General features: G+C 39.1%; 1 protein-coding gene across 6 annotated transcripts in view; it reads right to left on the reverse strand.

Moving 5' to 3' along the window:
- The window catches only part of p4ha2 (procollagen-proline, 2-oxoglutarate 4-dioxygenase (proline 4-hydroxylase), alpha polypeptide 2), a 32273-nt gene extending 12083 nt beyond the window's left edge, over positions 1-20190 (reverse strand). For 2 of the 6 annotated variants that reach the window (XM_044370349.1, XM_044370344.1), the window contains exons 1-7: positions 19281-20190; positions 18356-18439; positions 8051-8150; positions 5917-6013; positions 5143-5294; positions 1963-2100; positions 636-875 (exon numbers count right to left, since the gene is read on the reverse strand). In XM_044370349.1, the coding sequence (XP_044226284.1) occupies positions 636-875; positions 1963-2100; positions 5143-5294; positions 5917-6013; positions 8051-8150; positions 18356-18439; positions 19281-19319 (850 nt within the window). In that variant the 5' untranslated portion in view covers positions 19320-20190. Of the gene's footprint in view, positions 1-635; positions 876-1962; positions 2101-5142; positions 5295-5916; positions 6014-8050; positions 8151-16650; positions 16781-18355; positions 18440-19280 lie in introns of those variants that run through there. The other 4 variants (XM_044370346.1, XM_044370347.1, XM_044370348.1 and 1 more) reach the window with 4 other exon arrangements.
- Between the last annotated feature and the right edge of the window lie 405 nt (positions 20191-20595).

Here is a 20595-nt window from a genome sequence, read left to right on the forward strand (position 1 = left end):
ATTGCTTGCTTTGCATCCCCTACCTTCCTTCATACTGCGGTCTATCCTTTACTGTTTCAGTTTCCTTTCTTTTTGAGTGTTTGATCTGTTATATGGACATTTCAATGTTTGTTATGTCACTTTTGTAGCACTCAATGGCACAAAGTAGATTTACATCTGCTCTACCTCAATTTCACTTTACATGTAAACAAGGATACCACAGCTCTAAAAAGATTTTCTGCAGTTGTCAACACAACCCTTGATGCTAAGAATAAAACAGGAGTTAGAGACCACAGGCCCTTGCTTTGGATGGACTACACCCTGCTGCTCTGGCTAGCACAAAGCAGCACTGCAGTGAGAGAAGAGGGAGTCGTGTAGTGATTAGTGACACAGCAGGAAGACAACTCATCAATTACCCCACAGTAGAGGAGTGTGGTTGTATTGGTCAGCTAGCTGGTAATGGATGGAAACTGAATGATTCAACAACCCTCAAAAGGTGCTATTTTAGATTTCTAAACCCTGAACCCTGAATGGGTTCATGGAAAAAGAAAGATAATGATGCTGACTCAGACTGGGATAAATGAATGAGAGAGTATATGCAATGTGTTTGAGCTTATATCCTTTGTGTCAGTACACTTGCCTAAGTTGCATCTTACCAATGGCCACCAGCCTGCGTGTCAGCTCAATGGCTCGAGGCAGATCTCCCATCTGGTAAACGGAGTAGCTGAGGTAGTCCAAAATGTCCGCCTTGGAAACTACAGCTTCATCCCCGGCGTCCAGCTGCTTCAAGGACTGCTGCATCCACAGCACAGCATGGTAATAGTCTGCATCATTATAAGCCGTCTTTCCCATGTCGTAACAGTCGTCCACTGTCAGTATGGCATTGGAGTGCATACCTGGGGCAGGATTCATTACATTTTAATACTGACAATGTTGAGCCAAATAGAATTCGACTATTATTATTTTCTGATACATGTTGCTGTGACACTTCAATTTCCTTTTATTTTTCTATTTCTATTCATTTTATAGTTGTTGTTGAAACAAAGTCATTCAAAATGTGAAAATGTAAATATACACAGTACTTCTACTTTAGTAGACATCTAATTGGTCACTTTTTGGACATGTATTCATTATATAGTAGTTAAGAGTTGATTGGTGGGCAGGTTGAGATATGCAGAGTCAACTTAGGTCAGTGGATTCAAGCTCAGCATGACAAACATAGTAAGCAGGCACAGTTACACACAAAAAAAATGAACACAGACGCATATACCTGCAGTAGTATGCACAAGAACACAACTTTTCATACCTCTGTTGTATCAATATTGTGTCTAGATGCTACCGAAATTGATTGCAACTAACTAAACCTAGCAACTATGTTTCAAGTACATCTCAAGTGAGGATCTGTCTTTGAACCATTGTGCAGACAGCAGGACATGTTGGAACCTGACGCACCAGATGGTTTGTGCCAGATGGACGGTGATTGGTCTGAACCACTGTTGGTTCGGCCACATTCGCATAGCTTAAAGCCTGACAAGATGGATTCTTGCGTGATCTTGTGAATCCAGCTGCCTCACAAGGTAACTTAGATCTGTGAAGTACTTTGAAAGTTGACTGTGATGAAGGGCTGTATTAAAAAATAAAGCTGAAATTAAGATCAAGGAATACAACATGTGCCTTTGTATGATGCAACACTAATTAAGTCAGTAGTTCCCTCGTCACATACAAGGTCAAACTTGTAAACTCAAGCCCTAACTACTGAAGAAGTGAGGTCAATATGCCCTAATTTAAGAAAAATGTGTTCTTTCAGGAAGTCCAAAACTCAAATTGGGTTTCACAAGGAGATAAGTATAAACACATACATAATCACCAGTTAAAAATAATTAGGTAGGTGTGGTTTTCTCTTCCTGTTTCTTTTATCAGTGTACGTACTATCCTGTTACTATATCCATGCTTTCTAATATTTACACTACACTCCTTGATCACCTGGCAGCTTTCCTCTGGAGAAGGTCTCAGAATCCAGTTGATACGTGTCCTGAAGACGCATCAGTGCCTTGGCTGCACCCGTCTCATCCTCCTCATCTGGAAAGTACTGTCTGTGTACAGATATGTTGGAAAGGAACGCTGGAGAGAGAGAGAGCATGCAAATGTTATAAGTTGCAATAATATAAAGTTAACAGAATAGTAAAATAATATGTCAAACATTTGCAGTTTTAACACTTTGGCCTCATTTAAGTACAACATATGCACAATAAACTGCTTTGTAAGACACTTATAACAATTATACTTCCTTCTTGTTCCAATGTCATTTCTTCGCTTAGATTATAAACTTTTTCTTTTTAAACCGGCTTTGACTTTGGAGTGTTTTTTGTCACACGGAAAAAAAAGGACAAATACAGAACACCACTGTACATTAGGCTAATTTTTTTTTTTTTTAATAAAAATTCCAGACCTCAGTCCAGGTGGCAAAGAAGATGGTTATCGGTGTAATTTCTGCAGAATTGAATATAAAACAAACTGAGCTATAAATAATTTAGGGCAGCAGATGGCGTTGCTGCTCTGTTGTTGGAATTTTGTAAAAGCTCAGCAACAGATGAGTTTTTTTCCAAACCAACCCTTTTTAATTTGTTACCTACACATGTTTTACTGTTACAGCTGTTGGGTTGCATATGTAACACTTTACAGCTTATAAACTCATCTCTGTGTCACAATGGTACACACAGAGGGAAATACTGAACTTGTTTTGTAATTTTTCTTAAATCTATTTGATGTGTGTGAGGTTCAGAACCAGATAAAGTTTGACACACTTTCCCATTGACTTGAATGTGAAAGTGTGTCAAAACTTTTGACTGGTATTGTATACACTTGTCTAAGTCCTCAGGTATGTAATACTCCCTCTGGTTTCTTGTTAGGTTGAACTTGGTGAAGCTGCTCTGTTGTGTTTTCAGTTTTGATCACTAAGTGCTCGTCTCAGTCCCCTGTTGCCTTTGCACTGGGTGTCATGTCTGCATATTGCCATAGCAACCTACACCGTGTGGCTTTGTTGTTTCAGCGGTCTTTGTTGATCTTATTTGTATCTAATTAAAATATCTATACCATCCTGGCTTCTGGACGTCTGCAACTTAAGTCAGAATAAACTCTGGTGATTTTGCTGTTTTCTGTGATTTCAAATGAAGAAATGTGATCATAAATAAAGTTGCCTATACATTTAAAGTGAAACAAAAATACTCCAGATTGTTGCTATATGTAAATAAATGAAACAGTAAAATCACCCCCTTGCTTCTAAGGAGCTTTTGTATTTGTAGCTACAATCCAAACTTCCCTTTCTTTTCCGTTCTGCGTGCCTCAATGTGATTTGATATGAAAACAAGGTCACTGGTTATTACCAATATCTTTGATGTATTCAGGGCCTGCATCCCACAGTCTGTAAAAACATTCCTGCCACGTTCCAAACTTTCTGTAAATAACGAGAACCTCTGTTCTGACTTTAGGGGCACAAGTGACCAATATTAGGCTGTATTCAGACCAAAATCAGACAGTATGTCGAAAACGCCAGTCCTCACATTCAGTTGAGTGGGGGTAGTGTTTTTAGTCTGTGGGGAGCTTGGCTGCAGCGCTGCCGCCTCGGCCTACGATGAAAGAGTTGATCCAGAGTCAACTTTTGGAGAAATGCAACCCGAAGTCACGCTGCAGTGGCCAATCACAGCCTGAGATCAGACTCATCAGAGCTGTAAAACCTTGACACGAGGGAGGACAAAGACGTTACTGGGAAGGAGGGAGGTTTCTTTTGATAATGTTACAAGTAAAGTTAGACTCTGCTGTCGGCTTCCTCACTCATTTTAAACAAGACGAGGGAAAAAGAGAGAGAGCTGAGAGCACCAGTGGGAGAGAGAGACAGCAGCAATGGTTGAGTGAGCTTGAGACTGAATGAAGGGAAGGTGTGGTGGTAGCGAGAAAGTTTCAGTGTTTACGTTCTAGAGCAGGAATAAACACACCCACGCCCCGACACACCTCCGCTCAACCCTATGGTGGTGTGCCGCGACGCCTGACTTGGTCTGAATACAGCCTTATCCTTCTGCCTGAAGCAACTGATAAAATTCAGTTTGTATTGCTTATGATGACTCATTACAAGTTCTATCAGTGCAATGCACATTCCTCTTAGTTCCTCACTGCGGTATTACCATCTGTTGTTCAATGAAGTCTCTTAGAAATAATGGGTGTAGATGTGACATCTTCATTAAATATTCTCTATGATTAACAGTTGCTCTGTGATATCAAGAGTAGGCATCTTTATTCTACATACCTGGGTTTATACTGTATTTCTTTCTTCCTCTCTCTCTCAGTGCCACTTTTTATTTCTTTCTTTTATTATTTGTTTCATGACACGTTGATAGCATAAAGAGGGATAAGTATGTCATCTATCTACTTATGTTTATAAAGGTTCTCATCCAGTCTGATGCATCTCTCTCCTACTCCCTCGCTCCCTCTGTGACTCATGGCCACGTATTAAAATTTACTTGTAGGATACGCAATACACACTCATGCTCAACTCATCTGGCTCACACAGATATGGGCCTAAGCCTTAAAACACACAGATTTTAAAGGTCCAGACACACACACACACACACACACACACACACACACAAAACATGGCCAAAATATTCAGAGATGGGGAACAGCTGTAGCTAAAACATGACAGACTCTATTCTCATTTAATTTGATGAGCTGGGTACTTGAGCAGAACGGCAGAAATTTCCACTCTGCAAGGTCAAAGCTGTAATCGTTCTGCTTACATACACTCTGGATTTTGTATTTGCCGCTCACTGTACTCTGCACATGTTGAGAGAAAAAGCAGTGAATGCTTCCCTTCAGATGCATTATATGGTGTGAGGAGATATTTGATTTGGCAGTACAAACTGATACAAAGACACATATGCTCAGGTTAAAATTGCTTCAACTTGACTGAAACTTTACAGTTATTCCCAGATCCCAGACTGTGCTGCTGCTGTAGAAAATGTCTGTACACTTTCAGTCAGTCAACAGGTCTGTAGCTGCATGCAAAAATCACACAGGCTGAAAAACACTCTAGGAGTCCATTTTACATGCCCTATCGGAGTCTTGTACAGCTCCACTCCATCTTCACACCTCTCGCATACAGTTCTTTACCATCTGAGGGGTTCTGAAGCACCAGAGTCTCCAGTTCAGACCACTCTGTGTTGAGTCTCTTCATCAGTTTGTAGGCATTGACTGGGTGAGCCAGGTAGCCCTCTGGGTCAGAGGTGGACACTTTGGTCAGATCATCCAGCTTGCTGGCCCAACTAAGAGACAGACAAAGTGTTATTACTACTATAATAGCTGCCTTTCATACAGATACATGTACATTATACGGACATTGTGTATATTCTACAAATCACTTGACACTGACTTAACTTTAGTTCTTTTTTACTCACATTGAAAAGTCTGGTGAAAACTTGTTGACAAAGACTAAAGTTGTGTTACACTATATAAAACATGCATATATTAAATAAAAATGTTTGTATGTTTGACCGAAATGTCTCTAGATTTGGCAGGGCAACACTGAGCAAGACTTCCACGGTCCTAACCACTAAATGGTTAAAGGACTGTTAATATTAACAAATCTCTATGTTCATTGTTGATGGAACAGATATAAATGTTTTATTTAATTTGTCACTGCTGTTGATAAAACTGATATAATTAATATTGATAATATGTGTCAGTACTGGTGATATTGTTTTGATGCATTAATCCAAAAAGAGGGATTTTTCAAGATTATTACCATGTTTCATTACATAACACAAATGGAGCGTACTATGATAGCAATGAGCTGAATTCTAACATGACACAAGAACAGTGCCAAGTCATCATTACATTTTGGCTGTTATTAAGTTACAGGGAGGTTAATCAATGTTCAGAGTATACCTTTTCACAGCAGCAAGCTTGGACTCTTCTGCTTTTATGTACTCCCTCAGAGACTGAACCAGCTCTTTTTCTGTGTAGATCAGGTCTGTCATTTGGCCTGCAGAGAGAGATATCCAGATAGATAGATGAGAAAATAAGACAGACTGATGAGTGAGAGGTGTCACTTAAGGGAAACTTGAGGATTTTTCAACCTGGACCCTATTTTCCCAAAATAGCACTTTTAGTGGATGTACATTGACGGGGCCCTATTGCCCCAAAGGATTCGATTGCAGCCCATTTTGTGGCTGCCGACTGAAGTGCCCTCACTCAATACTGGACCGGTTTCAAGAACTGTTGTCCCCATTAGTAACTTAGACACAAAATGAAGGGAAAATGGGATCAAGGTTGAAAAATCCCTTTAAGACAAAATCAACATCACCTTCATCACTCAAAAATTGGTTGCATTTTATTTTCTAAAAAATGTGTCAAAAACTACAAATTCCTGTATTTCTGATTAAGGTTTCAGGTAATGTGCAGGTTTAGTATTTGCTAGGCAAAAATCCCTGTGTGTTGCTAGCACTGACAATCCCACTGAGATCTTTTACATCTGCTAAGCTTTGCTTTAATGACCTATAAAATGTATTTTTGGTAACACGGTTTGCCTCAGACCTAGGCTGAGGTAAAAATAAATCCCCAGCCACAAACCTTGGGGCTTAGATTGTATAGAATTACTAAACTAAACAGGGGTGTCTATCCATGAGCCTTTGAGGAGATGGTTCGGGTGTAGCATAGCAAACAATTCCATGGAAACGTTCAACCATGATTAATTCACAGAGGTTGCCAGGGAAGAGGGACAGTGAAACACTTTCATTGTTCCTGTATGCAGTCAGCATAACTGACCAGCCAAATGCAATAAATCAATGTGATTTAAATGACTCTTTAAAGTTGCAATACACAACATTCAGCCACTAGATGTCGCACTAGAGCACCAACATCTCAGACCAAAACAAACCATCTAGTGAGGCTCAATGTCATTTTTTTGCACCTTTAACTCATATGATGCCACCTGCTAAGTGTGGTGTGAAGACCACTGTACAAAAAAAGCAGTTTGTGTAAAATAGCAATGTTTGTTCTTCCTATTCACATATTAGATGAAGGAAGGTAATTGCACACTAGAATTAAGTGGGGTGAATAGTTCTTAAATCTCTACTGCAGAAATCATGCTGACAACCAGTTTTTCTGTTTCACAGATTTGAATACAAAAATCTATGGACCACAGTTATTTCTAACCCCAGAATAAACTCAGACTTTAGTGGCCTTCTAGCCACATCCTCCACATAAAACCTTCTTCTTGCAAAAATAAAAAGACATGCATTTCCTGAGCTCAAAACTTCTCTTCTTTGTGGAGCACTCCTTTGACACTCCTATTCAGAGTGTGACAGCAAAACTAGCTTCAATTTCACAATTACAAATATTACATAGCCTATACTGCCATGCAAAAAGATTTTCTTTGGAGATGTACCAATCTGTCAACCACTGATCAAAAACAGCCAGTTTTCAGCAAAAGTTGCAAAAATGTTTGTGTATGTTGTCAATTGGAGTTCTTAGAAAGACAGAAAATTTGAATCGACCAAAATTGGAAGGTCAGACTTCAAAAAAAAAAAAATTGTGTGTTTTTTGTGACTAGAGGTGCTAGAATTTAATTAATCAGCAGGTGTGGTGAGCCTTGCATCAATCAAGAACAGTTTCATTATATTCTTTTCCAAAATAGCATGAAGCTTACGGTGCATTCAGACTAAACATGAAGCAAAAAGTAGAGGTGACAAAAATTCTATAAATTCTATGTAAATGTAATCAGTCATCCGTCAATGGTTCATAAATAATTACAACCACTTAGTGACATTTGTAGGTTGTAGTCGATCATAACCTATAATTACTGATAGTTACCCGCCTCTTGAGATCAACATGTAAAATAATAGCAAAATATTGGCCTAAATGTCACTTCTGATGCATGTATCAAGCATGTATCAAAGGATTCTCTGGCATTATGAGTCAAGAATCTCCTACAATGGACCAAATGAAAGCTGGAAGCAGACTAATTGTAAATTTCAATATAACATGGGGGAAAAAAGTTCACCTAGATCTTAAAACCTACCTATGGAGGTGAAGATCTCTGCCTGCGTTGTCCAGCAGCAGCAGAGCAGAGCCCAGGAGATGAAAGACAGGAACTTCCTCATTCTGTATCTTTCAATTACCTGCAATGACAACAATTTTCACATCATGTCACAATAGATTTACATGATTTAATTTTCTTGTTTAAAAATACTCCTGTAATCAGACAATTGAACTAAATGTGCCAGACTATATAAAACACATGGGGAGATTTTCACCCATGGCTGTCTGTATAAAACTATCCACCTTTACTGTGTCCATCCACAATGTATGCTGTGCTTTGCTTTTATATTGATGACTAAAAACTAACAAACAGTATTTCTATCACGACATTGTCCCTCTTAAATTTCAAGCCACACACAACAAATTGCATTTTGCAACACTAAATCAGCAGTTTTTGCACAATGATGCTATGTTTCCGTCTAGTCTAACAATATTCAAAGTTTCCAGTATGTTTCCTATTATGAGTCACTATTGCCTTCTAGGAGGCATGTTGTCATATAAGCCTCTTTGCCCAGTTCTCATTAAGAAAGAATAAGAAAGGGATGATGTTGAAAGAAAAATAGTTGTTAAATTAATGATTTTAAATATGGGGGATTAATGAATTATAAAAATTTAACTTATGAAAGCACAGAGGTGATAAACAAATCTAAAAAATAAGAATCTGTCAGAGAGCATTGGGGATATTCGGTGGCTGAGGTCTGTGGGAAGACTTTCTTTTAGAGCTGTTGTGTCTTGGATGTTGTTATGTCACAACAAAAGAATGTCCGATGATTTATTGCAATGATGATGAGACCCAGCAGCATCTTTTAATAGACTGTTACAGAGCTCAGGAAGTCTAGGATAAATTGAAAGCTCATGGTGTACATTTTGATTTATGTTATAAATCTGTCACGTATTGTATTAAGGAAGCCATCCAAACATATAGAGCTGATACATATAATTATAGGTATTGCATGTTTAAAACTGTGGAAAAAAAGATGTGCTATGATACTACAACTGACTGTAATCGACGGTGACACGGTAACCAAACAGATACTTGCTGACCTCCAGAGGAGGAGAAGTCTGGACAAATCTCAGCGCCTCCCCTGGAACATACTGGACTTATGAACTGACAGCACTTCATACAAGATTACTGGTCAAATCTCTATTATTAGTATTATTAACGTTGTTATTGTTAATGTGCGTCTCTGTGTCTCTCTCCCCCCTCTCCCCCTCCCTCCTTCTTTCTCTCTCAACCCAACTGGTCGAGGCAGATGGCCGCCCACCTGGAGCCCGGTTCTGCTTGAGGTTTCTTCCCGTTAAAGGGGAGTTTTTCCTTGCCGCTGTCGCCAAGTGCTTATTCATGGGGAAACTGTTGGGTCTCTGTAAATTAAAGAGTACTGTCTTGACCTGCTCTCTGTGAAAAGTGCCCTGAGATAACTTTTGTAATGATTTGGTGCTTAATAAATAAAATTGAATTGAATATGCACTTTATGGATGTTTTGCACTTTGGCACTGGTCGCACTTTATGTACTTTATATGTAATTGTTATTTGTCCTGAATTTCAATGAAGATCTTTTTAAAAAGGAAAGAAAAAAAGCGTTTGTTTTGTAATAAAACATTCTATATCTACAAAAGATATGCAGAATGTATCAAATCATAACATATATGGAGTCCTGTCACTAATAGTCACCTTGCATATGCAACCAGTGGAGCAAAATGTTGTCTTATGAAGTCAAAAAGCACAATTTTCAAGCATTTGGTTTCTGTAAGGTCAGCGTACACACATTTTATGATTCATTGACTCATTTCATTTTTCTCTGGAGTTCAACACGATTACCAGATGCCTAATGAAAAATGTTCATTACTAATGCCATGACTATTTAAAACTCAAACAGTTTCCTTTGTAATAGATTTATAACCCATAGCTTGCACTGCAGAAACTCACAAGTTACTCACTTTCAGGTCATATCCTTCAAATGGTAGACAGAAATTTAAAGTGCTATTTGACATATTAAACAGAAAATAATAAGCAAATATACACAAAATAATAAGTAAGATGCTGTCAGTTTCAGTTCAAACAGTTATGTAAGGTTTATCATGTTTTTCTTGCCAGAAATTGCCACATTGCCTTCACTAATATTCGTCCTATTGAATGAGTAGTTTTTATCTAGGGCGAAAGGAACATAAGCTGTGTGGACTTTCAGCTTCTGTAGAGGCAACAACAGAATTAAAGCTGAAAAAAAAGGACTAAATAATGATGTCTCACCTAACAGAAACTCCCCATTCACAGTGCAGAACTGAGACCAGCATTGTTTGTGTCTTTGGGTGAAAAGTGACACTGTTCCACTTTCTCCTTTTGGATTTGGTCTAAGTCCGCTTTACCACATCACTCCTCAGTGATGATTACTTAACTCTGTGACACGTACATACACATCCATTACCCAAATGTAGCACACACACATACTTCTGTCTGCACCACTATCTAATCAAAGGCTTAGAGAAACGGAGGATCTGAAGCAGAAAATTGCCACCGTAATTGTTAGTGTAGTAATAACATGGTGAGGAATCTGCTGCAGGTGAAAAAGAAATCATTTCACTTATATGACACCTGCTGACATAATACAAGCCACCTTTCTATCTAAGCCAAATTAAGTTATGATAAAGTTTAAGTATTCAGCAGGAATGCTAGGCAACCGCCATCCTGTCCAAGAGGAAGTAGGCCATTAACACACATTTCCACAGAAGACTAAAAACAACAGGACAGCTTTTTAACACTATAAGGGAGAACCATTAAACAGCAGCACATCTATCTACCAAAGGTATAATCACTTGTCAGTGAATCCTTTGTTAAAATAAGGATGATGGAAGGTAGAATTTGGCTTATTGGTGACAAATGGATCCTTTTAATGAGGCATCAAGACAACCATGCCATTAGTACTTACACACAGCAGGCAATTTTGGAGAAGGGCTGAGGAATGGCTTTAAAACATAGCCAGTAAGTTACTGTATTCCAATTACACTTTCCCACGTTTCAGCTCAGAACGTCTTGTAAGAAAACAGCGTGAAAGTCAAAACAAAATTATGTTTATTCAATAGCTGTCTGTGAACTTTCCCCTATCATGAAACATTTTGATCAACAAACTTTCTGTTACTAATTACTCTGATGAGAGGAAAAGACTTGGAGGTTTCAGGTATAACTTTTTGCATTTTCTTTGACCTTCACATTTCTTATGAGTCATTTTTAGCATTTACAATTATAGTCATTTTGGTGGAATGCGCCACATCGGGTGTGAGTATAAAGGTCAGTGCCTGTAGATCAAAGATTTCAGAATAGGACTGAACCAAAATTCACAGAGAAACACATTTCTGGTCTTTCTTTTTAGCTTAGCAGAAGAAGCATTTTCTCAATTTTCAATACTGTTGCTGTCTCCTCTGTGATCTAGGAGAGCTACAGAGCTGTCCTAACTTGTTGGAAGTTATCAGCAGGTTGGGAATGACAGGACAAACATGCTCACATGGTCAACACATGTAGAAATAAAGAAGGATTGATGTTAAAATGAAATCAAACCTTCTCAAAGATATCAAATGGATTTAAACTTCTTATAACGGAGTATGACGGGGATACTCATTTTACAAAACTATGTGTGCTCTGCGAAATCCTTGCAAATTACACTGAATTAAACACAAGAAAACACAGCTATGACTCAAAACAAGCTCTTGTGCCATGCATAATGAATAATTTTCCACCACCTTACAATGGTTATTAAAAAGATAAAGGGCATATTGGTTATGCATGCATGGTTCTTGTGGTCATTTGGCTGGAATGCACATGGAGCATAGACGAGCCTGGACGACGAGAGCAGACCAACATCAGTGCAGTCGGTGGATGCGGTACCAAACTGAAAAAGCACAATAATTAAACAGCAATCGTCCTGTCATTTGCATCCATTTATTAGAATATTGTCAGGCTTCAGCTGTGTGCAGGTGACACCATTTTTTGTATTTATCTAGTTTTTCCAGCATCAAACTACTATACCAAGATCATCCCATGAGTATTCTGAATGTGTTGACTGGAACCACAGAAATAAACCAAAAACATCACCATTGTTGTGACTGATATCATTCACTCTCAAAGGGGAATCTCTATTCTTTGCTGACAGTGACTGTTTAGCTTTGCAACCATTGAATCTTATTCTGAGGTAAATGTATTCTTATTAGTTCTTTCAGTGTGTCGCCTTGGAGTAGTTTTGGTTTGCCTGATGCGTGCCGACCCAGAAGGCTATTACAACAGTCTGAAACTATAAATGAGAGGACCACATCTCTTTTCTAGTAATTTACAGCCTGTGTGATTGCTCAGCCCAAACACTGGCTTGCCTGTTGTTGCAGGTTGTTACACTCATTTCACATTCCTGGAAAGAGGCCTGTTACATTTACTACCCAATGACTTCTTGACCCCTGCCTGGCATTTCTAAGAAAATGTAAGGAATTGTGCTGAGGATAGAATGGAACCGGATATGATTATGATTTGGATATACGATATGATACGATATGATATGATATGATGGTCCTGACAGCTGTCTTTTGAAAACAGGCCCTTTTAAGTGCAACATATCTTCCTGTGCTGAAGACTTTTGTTCTACAACAAGATTTTATTTACTCTTTATGTTTGTGTTTGACCAATTGCAGCTTTTTTTTTTTTTTTTTTTTAACCTTTTTTTTTAATTTCTAGCACATTTCCTTACTGTTTGTGCTTTTGCTTCTGTATGTGTTTTGTGCTTTTGGGCCACTGTACTTAATAGTTTACAAATTAGTGCTAGTGGTGTAGAAAAAACAGCCAACAGGGCTGTGCTCTTTTCTAGCCAAACTATTGGGTGTAACTTTCTCTAGAAATTTGTTGTTTTACATGGAGGTGTGACTCCATGACAATGAGATATGAAACCAAAGTTACACACACTCTGGCAAAGCAGTAAGGATCCAAGGTCTACGATGGGGCAGGGGTTTCTTAAGAACAAAAGTTTGCTCCACGATTATAATCGCCAACTCCTGTAGTTGTCTTAGTCTTCTGTTCTGTTGGATCTTACTTGACAACAATTCCACATAGAAGAAACTGGCTGGTCTGAGCAACAGCTGTCTTGGGTCACAAAAGTTCCAGTCGGGGAAGTTGTTAAAAAAACATCTCTTGTTTAGATTTATAGTGGGGCTGATGTAAGTAGTTGAGAGTAGTCAAGGCAACTGAAAAAACACTTCAATACTGTTTGTCCTACTTCAAACCTTTTTTAAAACTGTCAATAATTAGAGGAAATGTGGTCTACAAACTAAACCTCTCTTTCAGGATCAGAGCCTTCAAAGCCACACTTTCACTGTGACTCCTATGCCCCTTTGTAAAAGTTGCTACAAAGCTCACAACGTCAAGTGTGGAAATACCCAGCGAAGTGGCTTATTTTGCTTGTAGAGGCATCAAGGCAATTCACATTTTTTCAATATTAAACTCTGGCAGCAAAGACCGAATTCCGGTATTTTGATAAAACTAGCATGGAGAAAGAAAACAGCTATCTTAATAAAGAATGGAGGTTGTATGCCAGAGACATGAAAAATGAAGATAAGCTCTTTCCACACTGAAGCCTGTAAATGGCGCACTAAGATAAACAACGGATGGTTAATGCTAAACAGCTATTTTTCCCGACAGATGTTAAGCAGGATTGGTGGGTGTAGCCCCCACATACAGTGTCACTGTGCAAACACACGTGTGAGCTGATTGATACATACATGATACATTATACACCATATATGTGCATGTAAAGCACCTGCAGGCTGTGAACATGCTCAGGCAATTCCTGCTTGTCAGGCTCCAGGAGATTTAACTTTCTCCTCTAGCAAAGAAAACCACTTCAATGCTGTTGCTCTGCGCATTTCAATTACAAGAACAGTTCCTCTTCAAATAAACTATATTTAACTTAGATTAAATCAATATGTCATAGCTTATTGGATATTAAAGACTTTTGGCATTGCTACAGATAGTGAAACTTTCATTAATCTTTTGATAATGACAAAAGACCTTTTGGTCCCTACTTAGTATCAGCAGTGATCATCAAATTCACTCTAAACAAAGTGCAAATGTTTCCCCACAGTCAGACACATGCTCAAAAATTTGCTTTGACTTTCACCCCCCCCCCCCCCGAACATCACACCATGGGTGACTAAAGAACACAATTTCCAGGTTTGAGGCAATTTCACAACTTCACACAACCAGCCGGCCAATAGAACGACTACTTAGGTAATTTTAGTGTCTCCTTGCTCTGAGACAAAGGAAGTGAGCACTTAAGAAACAGTTTCCTTTCGCTATGAAAAAAGATAATATCAGGAAGGACAGTGTAGAAAATGTCTTTTTTGAGTGTGCGAAAGGGTTAAAGAAGTTTTAGCCAAGATTTCTGCTGACTGTATGTGGTTTACATTAGGGCAAATTAGTTTCAGATGCAGTGAGAGCTTAAAAATAACATCTGCAGTCAGGTAAAAATAGGCTCTAAGATCTATTTTACTGCAAAGCACAACCATCCAAATGTGGCAAATGGCAGCACTGGTAATCTGTAACTAAACTGCCTCTCAACCTGGTAGAAGAGCTCAACTGTTCACAGAGTTTGACTCATTTCAGAAGTATTCGCATAAAGGGATGGACATGCTCAATGTTCCACGCGTTAGTTTATATAAGCAAGCATTTGATGTGGACACAAGCATTAAAGAACACTGGTTTTTTATGTGCAAGAGTACACAAAATACATTATCCACTTCCAAAAACCTTTTCATGGTATGTAAACACTAAGCCTTCCATGGAGAATGATAAATAAAACAGACACAGATGTTGTAACTCGTGTATATCACCCTGACGTTGTTTTATTATTCATGATACCAAAGACCAGACTTGGACTGAAGAAACAGTGATTGATTTTGTTATCGCACTTCCACGTAACTTAGTAAAGCAGCTTTACATTGCAGCTGCATCTAGCAAGACAGACTCCTCTCAGCGGGCATGTCACCTCCTTTACAGCCCAATCACTGCTGACAGTTTCATGGCATCCCTCCCTCCATTTGTTGACTCACAATCCAATGGCTGCCACATCCAATTATTGCCAGTGCACTAAAGTACATATAAATCACTGCAGGACACCAACCACCTGCCCAACAGCCACTGCTTTCTCAATCCCCTATTTCACCGCACATTCACTCCCATTAAACCATCACTCCACCCAACAAGACCTACAACTATATTGTAAGTATTAATAACTACTATTACTTATTTTATAGTTCTTTTTCATTTTTCTTCTCCCCATTTTCTCTCTCCCTCTCTTTCCATTTTTCTTCTTCATAATATTGTTATTAGTAGTAATATTTTGTCTGCTTGTTTTCTTTGCACACACATCCTCACCTGCCTCATACACACACAAATATCTAAACACACACACACACACACACACACACACACACATCAAACCTGCACAGATACATCAACTTCTGTGGGTCTCTGTAATCTAGGCTTAGTCTCATTGCTGCTGCTGCTGTTAACTCACCTGCTTCACCATTTTTTTAAAAAAGCTTTATATAAGAACATTGTGTACAGTGACATTATGTACCATTTGCCAATGATGGACAAAGCAAACATCTTTTCTTTGGGAGCTTTTTTTTTTTATTATCTAGGAACACATCTGAGCTGCTAGCTGCCCTTGAACTCAACTCAAATTAAAGGGTTGGCTCACTCTTTAGCGAGAAAACTGATCCTTTCATTTCCCCACTGGTGGTACCAAGTCATGCAAACACTGTTGGCTTTATTACCAAAGTTTCTGCCAATTCCTCAATATAATAGAGGTGACATCACCTTATTTGTGGTGCTCACAACAATGAAAATAAAATGTTTTAAAGTTAATCAGCGACATAATGTTCCCAGTTCTCTAGATAACCGAAAGACCTCACTTGTAAGGAAAAAAAATACGGCTTTTCAACTACAATCTAATAAAAAACCGAGTAGATTCTGGACCTTTCCTTGCTGCCTGCTCATCATCTTCAGCTGGATAGAAGCCGTACCGGTGACGTCAGCCCAAGACAGTTGTTTCTAGAAATTCCCATCTCAGCTATCTGGGTCCCGTGAAGTCCCTGAAGTCTGCATGTTAAGAGACTTTCTTGTGTCCGAAATTCAAAGAAATTCATGGTCACTGTTAAATTTTCAGAATGTGTATAATTTAAACGCTATGTCATGTATCGCCGTCTGAGATGCTCTACCGCAAAACTCGTGCAAAGTTTCAAAACTTTCTCCGCTTTGGCTGCGAAACATTGTAACCCGACGGCCTCACAGAGTGCACCATTACAGCGCAACTAACATGTCGGATATGAACACAGACTTCACAAAATAGCCGGTCGTTGTTGCTTTTCAATCTCGGTACCACAAATCTCTCGCTTCTACTAACACACCAAAAAAACCTGTTGGACCCAGTTATTGACAACCATCCCAGCATGTTCGGAAGGCACGCGAGTTCAACGCTTTCAGACCCATTCCAGTGATGTCAAAAAGGGTTTTTGTTGCTAATTATACAATATTTGGCGTTTTGTTACCTTTAGTCTCCTGGGTTTTGAAGATTAGCGTCACACTTTGGTATGTAGCGGCAATTTCACTGGGCACCCCCGGGTTGTGACTACGACAGAGAAGGTTTTGGTCGCTGCCACGTACAGAACCTCCCGGACGGCTGACTTTAATACTTCTAATAGATGCGCAGGGACATTCCTCCTATAGTATTTACGTGTTGCCTTCAAGTACGTCTCGTATGCTCGTAACGTTTAAAGTTTAGCTTGTACATTCGACTTCTCGCTTATGGAAAAAAACCCCAGCAACGCTAACTTTCTGGATAAAATAGGGTGCCATTTACCAGGCAGAAAATGTATTTGTAATTAAATTGATTTACTCAAAAACTGTTCTCAAGCAGGCTACAATTTAGATGTAGGCTATTTCAACTGAGTATTTTGTTACTGTATAGCTTCTTATACGTCTACATGTCAGAGGGAGATTATTTTTTTTACAACTATAGTTATTAGTTACTTTGCTGATTAAGATGTTACATACAAAACACATCATCAGTTTATAAAATATGACGAATTGATACAGATTAAACTACCCAGTAGTAGTATTACAGCAGTATTACAACATCCTACTTCCACATTAATGCATCAGTAACAATAAGCCAATAATATACCAGTCAGACTGGTGTTTGCCTTCATTACAAATACTTTTTTTACTTTTGATACTTAGTATCAAAAGTATATGTTGTTGATAATACATCTGTACTTTTGCCTTGTAAATGCAGAACTTTTACTTGTAATGCAGTATTTTACACTGCTGTACTGCTTTTTTTTTGCTTTTGGTAAGAGATCTGAGTTATTTTTCTGCCACTGAATTTAACATAAGTGTCAAAGGTGTTGTGATATAGCCTAAAATCCCAGGACACCCATAAATACTTCACCAGCCAAGGGTCCTGGATAGTTTACACATAGTTTATTTTAAGGGCAGCAACTGACCATCGTGTGCCATGAAGAGCTGAGAGTAGACATACTGACTACTAATATTATCCACTAGTGTGCCCAATTATCAACATTTATTTATTTCAAAATATAATTATTATCCTTTGGGCTCACCATAGATTGCGGTCGCTGATATGCCTCACAGCCTAGTGCTGTGTCTGAAATGCATCTTCATTTCTAAATTTAATAAAATATAAAAGATGTAAAACATGTATTTTTCACATTGCTGCTAAACAATAATAAGTAGAGATTAAATTAATTATTTTATAGTATTGTTCATGTGTGTTCCTCTAATACTATTTTCCCGAACAGTGCATAAAAAGATGATTTTTCACTGCCCGTGAAGTAACCACTAACCACACCTCCAACAGCATGGTCAAAATTGAGCAAACTGAAGGCTAGCAATTACCATTTCATTTCACTACTTGCAAGAAATGCATGATATGTATGTTGAATGTTATATGAGTGACAAGAGAAGAATCACTGGATTAGTAAAATTCATCTGTAATCATGATAGCCAATTAATATTTACTGTATGTGAGAGTGATGGATTGACTAAAACCATGGCAACAAAAGTCTTTCAGGTAGACCTGCAGTTTATTCCCAATCTCTAAATATCAGATGGTATTTCCAGTAAGAGCCCTTTGAAAGATGTAAATTTTGCTCTTGCAGAAAACAAAGGAGGATAATAAATGGAAGATATTCAAAAGCATGTTTTGCCTGTAAAATCTTTTAGAATACTTACGGTAATGTAATCCATGCAGTCCGTCACGTTTACAGTTTGGATGTGGGTTTCTAGGGCTTGTTCTCTGGATGTTCTGAACACCATCTGGAGAAACACATTGAATGAATCAATCAATGTATGATGATTTTAAAAAAACACCGCATTGCAGTCATTACATACACTAAAAATCACTGAGGATGAAAATACAGTGAAGCCTCAAGGCTTATTTCCATTGTGGTCCTATAGTATACACTTACACACCTCAAGATAAAAGAAAAAACAACAACGAGACAGCAAGTGAAGACAATACAGTTAACATATAAATAGCTGTAAAGTAGCTATGTCAACATACTCATGTTTTCTTGGTCATAAAAAAGTTGAATTAAAATTGAATATGCTACATCGTACTTTGTAACTATTTCTTCAAGGCTACATTAAACAAGATCTGTGAAACACTCAATTTCAGATTTGTGGGCAGAAATGTGTTTTTGCCCATTAGGCTGTTGAATCGAAAAGGTATAGAGCCTGTCGAGCTACTTCTTGTAATGTAGCTATGATTGTCTCTTAGTAGTGAGAAATAATTGAGTATATTTTTAAATAATTTTGTGGGTGCATCTTAATATAAATGTTCTTTTTTCAACATTTGGATATGGCTTTTCAATTATCTGCTGTTCTTGAGGTTCAGCATTTATATTTTGCTGCCCCTGTCTTTGATAGATGTGTGTGAAGTTGGATCAATGGTAGGAATCGGACTTTATCAACACATTTATTAAGGCTACCACAAAAAACATTTAAGATAAAGCTACTAGGATTATAAAGGAGACAAAAACGCTTTTAGTTTGGTAGAGCAGCATGCTGTTACACATGTGGGAGGCTAAAGTACATCTGATGAAACACTCCTCGTGATTGCAATACACAACTTCATCATCTCTACAATGAATCATACCGTATTTTCGCTGATAGGCCATATGGGAGGAAAGAGCATTTTTCATGGAACACAGGCCAATGGCAGCATTGACCTGTGGGACATGAAAATCGTGCTATTTTCATGGAACAGAAGCCAATGGCAGCATGACTTGAGAGCTGAAGAATGGAGCCGGGGACCTCAGGCAGACAGCCTGGAGGTGCAAAAAAGGCTGAGCAGGAAACCTCAGGCGAACCGCCTGGGCTGCTGGGCTGATGGGCAAAACAGATCTGGAGGGTGACTAGGATGCAGGGCCGAAGGGCAGAGCGGCTCTGGACAACGGCCTGGATGCTGGTGATGTAGGTGGAGCAGCACTGAAGGACAGGCAGAAGGACAACCAGAAGTGTGCAGCCGCTCTGGAGGCTGGTGGCATAGGTGAGACCACTCTGGAGAGCAGGAACAGCAGGCTGGTGGGGTGTCAGCGGGGCTGGAGCTGGTTGCAGGAAACCGGTAGTGTGGGCTGGATTGACAGGAAACCAATGTGAGGTCTAGGGAGCTGATGGCCAGGGAGGGTAGTGAAGGCTGGATGGCTACTGAGGAACACTGGGAATGGAACCTCACACTCCACAGACTCCCAGCGAACTGCCATCAACCTCTTACCCAGAGCAGGGTTCTCTTCCTGGATGGCCTGAAAAACCTTGGTTATGGTTCACCATCAGAATCTTTTGGATGGATTAAAGGCCAGAAAACAGGAAGCTAGTCAGTCTCTGCTGGCTCCGTGGCTGGTCGAATTGATCTGTCAAAAGTGCAACACAGCAGGCAGACAGGATCTAAATCACAGCTATTTATTGTAATTAACAAAAACTGTAGCTCAGGGACAGTCAAAATGTACAGACGATTCGACAAAGACTGAACTGAAAACTAGACTTAAATACAGACAGAACTAACGAGGGAATGGAGGACAGGTAACTAGGCTGGAGAACAGCTGATTGGCTGGGAGAACAAATGGAACAGGGCAGGGCTGACTAGGATGATGCTGGGCAGGTGTGGACAGAAAAGCAGGCTAGGGAGGAATACAGGAACACAGGAGGGACACAAAGAGCAAACAGACAACCAAAACCCAGAAAACACAATGAGAACAGACAGGACTGTGACAGGACCATAACAAAAACGCAAAATCTCTGAAGAAATTTTAGGTGTGCTGGCAACTTGGTGCCTCTGCCCCCCACCCCCCACAGCATGTGTTATTGTGGGAGAGTTGCTGGCCAACAGGCAAAGGCAAAAGTCAAAGCATGCCATAAACAGCCACAAGGTGGCGCAATTGGTCTCTCATGTTAATATACAGAGCAGCTGGCCT

Source organism: Thunnus albacares, chromosome 13, assembly GCF_914725855.1.
Source record: "Thunnus albacares chromosome 13, fThuAlb1.1, whole genome shotgun sequence".
NCBI classification, from domain to species: domain Eukaryota; kingdom Metazoa; phylum Chordata; class Actinopteri; order Scombriformes; family Scombridae; genus Thunnus; species Thunnus albacares.